The sequence below is a fragment of the Toxorhynchites rutilus genome, chromosome 3 (genome assembly GCF_029784135.1).
Source record: "Toxorhynchites rutilus septentrionalis strain SRP chromosome 3, ASM2978413v1, whole genome shotgun sequence".
Taxonomy (NCBI): domain Eukaryota; kingdom Metazoa; phylum Arthropoda; class Insecta; order Diptera; family Culicidae; genus Toxorhynchites; species Toxorhynchites rutilus.
In genome coordinates, this window is record NC_073746.1 from 280,744,169 (window position 1) to 280,750,168 (window position 6,000).

Here is a 6,000-nt window from a genome sequence, read left to right on the forward strand (position 1 = left end):
GTGCTTGGCCTAATAATTGGACATTTGATACTCCAATTGGTTATTTTTAAACCATCCTATGTGCAAGTTTCTACCAGGGGTATAACTAAAACGTTAAATCCCTAATATTGCCAGTGTACCCAATGTTGCTTCGATGCATTGACATTTTGGTTCTGTCAATTACTGTTGTTTACAACTCGGTCCGGTTATATAGTCGAATAGTGGCTAACTTTAAACTCCATGTTAAATGTGAACACCTCTATGTGAAACCGAAATATGAAAATCGATCATGCAGTTAGAAATAAAATGATATGTTGGTAAACAAATGACGCCATATTGATTTTGATTTTGGGTAGCCTATATTCAATTGATGTCTAGCCCCTGGTTTCTACAACACGATTAATTTTTAAGAGTGTTTTCAACCATTTCACTAGTTTATATATTTTGAACACTTTTCTAATGGTTATCTGTTCTCTGATTTTCAATGATTTTTCTGTTCGAACGTGTTTTTCACATTGTGTTGTGTTTGTTGATATGTCCAATTACATATCACAATCGCTTCTAATGCGGCACTGAGTGGTGCTTCGGTATGCCCAATTAGAGGTAAATCACTGTAATATGTTACAACTCACAATCAAAATCTTTGCCAAAAATAGTCAGAAATGTGTCAATACAATATGTTCACATTTAGGCCTTGTTCTCACTGCAGCGGGGCGTCAGCGTGGCTTGGGCGGGGCGTGTGACGCTTACGATTAATCGTGTGTGTTCTTACCGATGTGTACACACCAGGCTGACGTGTCTTGTGGTTTTGACGTGTGGCTGGCGTGCAAACGATTCCCAGCTTCACGCTGGCGATATTTATACTTCTCCGCTTCTCTCTAGCATATGTTTGTTTGTAGTAGTGACATAATTTAATTTTTGTTTTGTTTTTTTTTTTAATTTTTTACGTTTTCACCCTCCGAGTTTTTAGCCGGATACGTCCAACGATGTTGGAATATTGAAAAGTAAATCAATTTTCATTCTTTCATTCAAAAACACACATTGACAATTTTCATAGAACACGCCGAAGACACGCCGCTGGCACGGTGCAATGTGAGTGAATTAAAATATCGTGGCGAGAAGTGAACACGCACCGCTCACGCCACGTTGACGCCCCGCTGCAGTGAGAACATGGCCTTAAGATGGCCGAATACTGTTTATCCGGAGCAAGATGCTAAACTATAGGTGTTTCGTTCTTGACACTTTCATGACAATACGTGAGACGAGTTGCGAGACGTAGCTTTCTGCATTGTTTACTTTTTGTTTGGTTGTGTCGTTATGGTTTCATATCAACTCGCTGAGGAAAACAACTGAAGAAAGAAATAAGCAAATATATATTCGTGAAAAATAGTGTACTAGAGCTGCAATAAGGTATTTATATTACATATTATTCAATAGTTTTGGGGGACAGTGAGGATTTGAAGAGCTTGTGAGTGTGATTAAAGTGCTATAAGTCTAAGAAATCTGTTGTCCAACTCCTCCACAGATAATCGTTCATCTCGCGGTTCTCTATCATGCCAAAATTATATTGTGAATATCTTATTTTCTTCAGATGCCGTATTATTGTGCAGTAAAAGGATGCGGAAACAAGGTCCGCATAACGAAAAACAACCCGGACATTGTTTACCACACTTTCCCCCGAGATGGAGATAGACTTCATAAATGGATACTTTTCTGTGGCCAATTACTTTCAACAACTCTTTCCGGATCTTCTGGCGTGATCGATAGTCGTGATTCCAACAGTTTATTTCACCTGTAATATATTAGCAACACAAAAGTCCACTAATTTGAAAAATAAACACGAACCTGTTGCAATCATTGTCAACCTCCTTTTGCTCTAGCAAAACCAATTACTTGTAACAGCCCTTCCGGATCTTCTGGATCTGGTAATCTCGCAATCAGCGCTATTTCTTGTCACCGTCGCCGTAAGTACTTTTTTCCCCGCCGATAGGATCCAAACAGAAGTACATCTTGCTTGGAAAAAAAAGCATTGATTGCGCGGCTAGAAGCTAAAACATACTCAAAACATCCTTCTGCACTGTTTTTAATTCGACCGCTGATTGTAGATATCTGAAAAAGTAGAAGCAATTATGAGAAATTGTTATACGAAAAAATCCAGAAAAATACCTACCTACAGTAAAGCGCGAGCAGCTATTTTGCCGACGAATGAATTTGTCACCAAAAGATATGATATGTTTTGTAAACAAATTTCAAATCTGTAGGACCAATTCACCCCACACAAACGTGTTCATGTCACCCCACACAACATGCAAAAATTAAAATGCAATTAATTTCATTTATAGTTATCAAGTTCACAGTTTCGCTGCATCAAATTGTTCCCCTTCTGTAGACGAACAGAACTTTACTGCACAATACACGAAAACTTTGTTTAATCAGCGGGAAAAACATCAAAACCACGATCGGAAAACTCACATTTTTTGGCAATCAATGTGCTTGCCGTGTTCATGCTATCGTTTCCTTCCACCTGTCGAATTTTACCAATGTTTTTTTACGTTAGTTACATACGGTTCAACAATAAAAGAAGATGACATTATAAAACATCCAAGTTGAACCGTAATTTTTGAGATAAAAGGGTGGTCCAAATCACCCTGTATGTCCAACTCACGCCGTGTTACCCTACTAACAGGTTTGACGAACAGACAGCTAAAATATTTGATTGTCGTATTTTGTTTCGAATATATTTGATCAGTACACGTTGATCAAATTTTATCTGTCAAAAAGAGTCAAATATTTGACTTTGGCCAGGGCCAAACGGTGTACGAGCGCCCTTAGATAGATGTCAAAATAGAAGCAAGTCTCTGTAATGAATTTCCAATGACACGTGCTTTGACACTTCTTTAAATTAATATGACGTCTCAGAATATGACCAGATTGCTCAGCATTGTTTGTAAACATAGCTTATTTATTCAACGCGACATGCTGAGGCATTTGAACGTTTAGTTTTTAATATTATCGGGTAATATGAGCTTCCATCCCATTCAAACTAAGGCATCGCTATCGTCGAAAAAAGATAGTGAAAGTGAATTCAGCGTGACCGTTTTCGAGTCCAAGAAGTCCAATACTAGAAGGCACAAGATACCTGAATTTCAACCTGCGGACCGCCTTTCGGAAGATGAGAATGGCGTGGACCAAGATGATATTGACGATATTTTCTCGGACGCTCGGAAACGAAAACGTAAGGTTAAGGAAGATCCGCGGAAATTCGACATAAGCACGGCACGGAAGGAGATAATCAATTTTGGTATTTCGGGATTCGACAAGGAAACCAAGCATCAGGCAAAAATTGCCCTGGCAATAAAACTTGGCGCCAAGCCACCGAAAAAAGGGTACCGTAATTATAAGGAAATTCTAGAGGAAAGGAAACGAGAAAAGGAGGAGTGTGATCGTTCCAATCGTCGAAAACTAGGTCAAAGCTTCGGGGCGGCCAAATCCTTCCAGCAGCAGAAGCAACGCTTACGTCAGAGGGCGTCAAACCCTAACTCAGTGACTAAACACTACGGAGTGGTGAATCCGAAAATTGATGATAAAAAGAAGAAAAAGAAGTAAAGTATTCAGATCCATTGTATTGAAACTCTTGTAATTGGTATTTGAAATGTGTTAATATAATGGAAAGCTTACAGTTCAGTAACTATACTTTTTATATGCTCATTATTTTTCAATATTTATTTCGTAGATGTCCCTGTTCTATTTTGTAAAATATTGCTCTCTTCATTCCAACTTACGGACGAAAAATGTCCATGTCCAACAGTTTATTCCACACAATCTATCTTTATATATGCCGGAATAGGTTCAATAACACAATTTTTTTCTACGATTCGATTTTTAACATCTAACTGTTATCTGGTTTATTTTCGCTGCAATTTAAATATCAGCATATTCAATAATTGGATTGAAATTGCAGCGAAAACAATCCAGATAGTAACAATTTTCTGTCAAAGAATGTAACGAAGAGCAGGATAAGCGTAATAATTTGGTTGATCAAACAATAAGCAGGGACGAATGACCCTTGGGTTCATCCAAATTGTAAAGAAAAATATTTTGGGACAAAAGTCATTGTTCGAATTATTGGCGCTATAAACCCCAATGTTCAAGTTTTTTTTTCCAATCCTCAATTTACTGAGGAATGACTGTTCGAAAAGTCGAACATTGGTCAAAACCTGCATTTTTTCATTTAGAAGGTTCAGTCGAACGATTTTTGTCCTGCATGACAAAGTGTGTTCTTTTATCAAAGCAATAACATAGAAAGGTTAATATATTAAGGCGGCATTCCATCTATTTAACATGCTACATGCTAGAAGTGAATGGTAAACAACAATGGGTACTTGTGTCCTACTCAACCACAAAAAAGAGATGAACTTGATTGGATTATAGACCAATTCCAACGATGTCTCCGTGGATTCAGAAGCGGCACTTCCTAAGACGTTACAGAAACAGCAGACACAGAAAGCCATTCAAAATTACGCCACATTATACAAAGCCACGATGCTGTTCTTACCTCCAAATTTATTGAGCGGATGCGTGGAAGAGTAAACTTCCGATCCACCAAATTCTCATAACTAGCAGAGCTAACAAAAAAAAAAAGAACACAAATGAGCACAAAAACACGCGATATTCAGGCACCAACTACCTTTTCGAATTTTTCTCGCGGTTCAAAATAACTAACACCACTCCTGCCTCTTCCACGGTCCACGTTGAAATAGACGAACGAATTTTTAGTCCTCAGATCATCGCATTGATCAATAAGACCGGAACTACTAGTCATGACAATTTCCCTTGCACCTACATCTATCTCATATTCAAACATTCTCGGGCGATTACCTTTCACCTCCCGACCCCAGGTTAAAACAAGAAAACCCCCACCGAAGGACTCACCAAATTTGGAGAAAATATCAAAACCGAAAAACCGCGATAAAAGGCAAGCATGAGTCTTTCGGGTGTGTTAGTATCGAGGTGTCTCGGCTAAAGCCGGGTTCAGACGGTGCGAGTAAGCATACGAGTCGGTCTAGTCAGTTACTGCAGTACAGCTACTCACACCGTGTGAACACATCATGCCAGTTAGTGTCATGTGTGATTCGGCGTGCGAGCTACTTCAAATTTTTTTGAATTTACTCGCACTCGCATCCCTCAAAACGTCAAAAACAGAATTTAGCGCTCGAATCAGGGATGCCAAATCTTTACATTGTCTTTACATGTCTCTATTTTTAAGATATTTGAAAATATGCGAAGATTATTATAGACTTGAAAATTATTGAAAAAACAAATAAAACCCTCATAGTTTCTAAGCGGAATCGTTGTTATTAAACGGTTTTATTTAGCTTGCCCTGTAATCTGTTTGTATGTTTGTAACATGTCCCACATTAGTAGAAATTTGACCCCCTTCTTGTTGACCGATTGATCTGAAATTTGGAACACACCTTTATCTCTGTAGTCATTACAAAACTGCGTATTTCATTATCTTGTAAATCCAAGATAGAGGCCGCTACAAAATGGCGGATCCCTTTCTTCCTCAAAACCTCATCAATGTGGGTTTTCCAAAACCCCATCAATATGGGTATCAAATGAAAGGGCTTGACTAGCAGAATACAGTTATTTAAGAAAAATGCAAATCCAAGATGGCTGCCACTACTAAATGGCGGACTACATAGTTTCCCAAAACTTCATTAATATGGGTGTTGGGGGGAAGCAAACTACGCCACTGATGACTTGATCTGAACCTGCGCATCCGGACGGTGCCACTCCATGACGCACCCAGACAATCATTGACAGCTAGCTGTCATCACTGTCATTCTGAAAACTTCTCTCGTACCACACATTCTTTGCTAATCACAAAAAAGGAGTAGAGATAGAACCCAAAATAAAGTTGAATTCCCAAATTGTTAAATAATTGAATCATCCTGTCGTGCTTTGAATTTAAAACGAGGAGATCAAATGTAGGTAAAACCTAATAATGTAAAGTTCTTG

General features: G+C 38.5%; 1 protein-coding gene and 2 long non-coding RNA genes across 3 annotated transcripts; 2 read left to right on the top strand and 1 right to left on the bottom strand.

Moving 5' to 3' along the window:
- Window positions 1–525: 525 nt before the first annotated feature.
- LOC129776556 (uncharacterized) lies at window positions 526–1,833 on the top strand. Its single transcript, XR_008743119.1, has 2 exons — window positions 526–1,389; window positions 1,571–1,833. It is a non-coding gene; the product is annotated as an uncharacterized LOC129776556 (long non-coding RNA).
- Window positions 1,834–2,898: 1,065 nt separating this feature from the next.
- Window positions 2,899–3,635, top strand: LOC129776555 (uncharacterized protein C1orf131 homolog). The gene has a single exon (XM_055782263.1). The coding sequence runs from the start codon at window positions 3,001–3,003 to the stop codon at window positions 3,583–3,585; it is 585 nt and encodes a 194-aa protein (XP_055638238.1). The 5' UTR covers window positions 2,899–3,000; the 3' UTR covers window positions 3,586–3,635.
- A 678-nt stretch (window positions 3,636–4,313) lies between these two features.
- Window positions 4,314–4,889, bottom strand: LOC129776557 (uncharacterized). The gene is made up of 3 exons (XR_008743120.1): window positions 4,667–4,889; window positions 4,535–4,604; window positions 4,314–4,453 (listed from the first exon to the last, which is right to left on the bottom strand). It is a non-coding gene; the product is annotated as an uncharacterized LOC129776557 (long non-coding RNA).
- Between the last annotated feature and the right edge of the window lie 1,111 nt (window positions 4,890–6,000).

What these genes read in the sequence shown, in the direction of transcription:
- LOC129776555 (XM_055782263.1), top strand. Translation starts at nt 3,001, where the DNA reads ATGAGCTTCCATCCCATTCAAACTAAGGCATCGCTATCGTCGAAAAAA.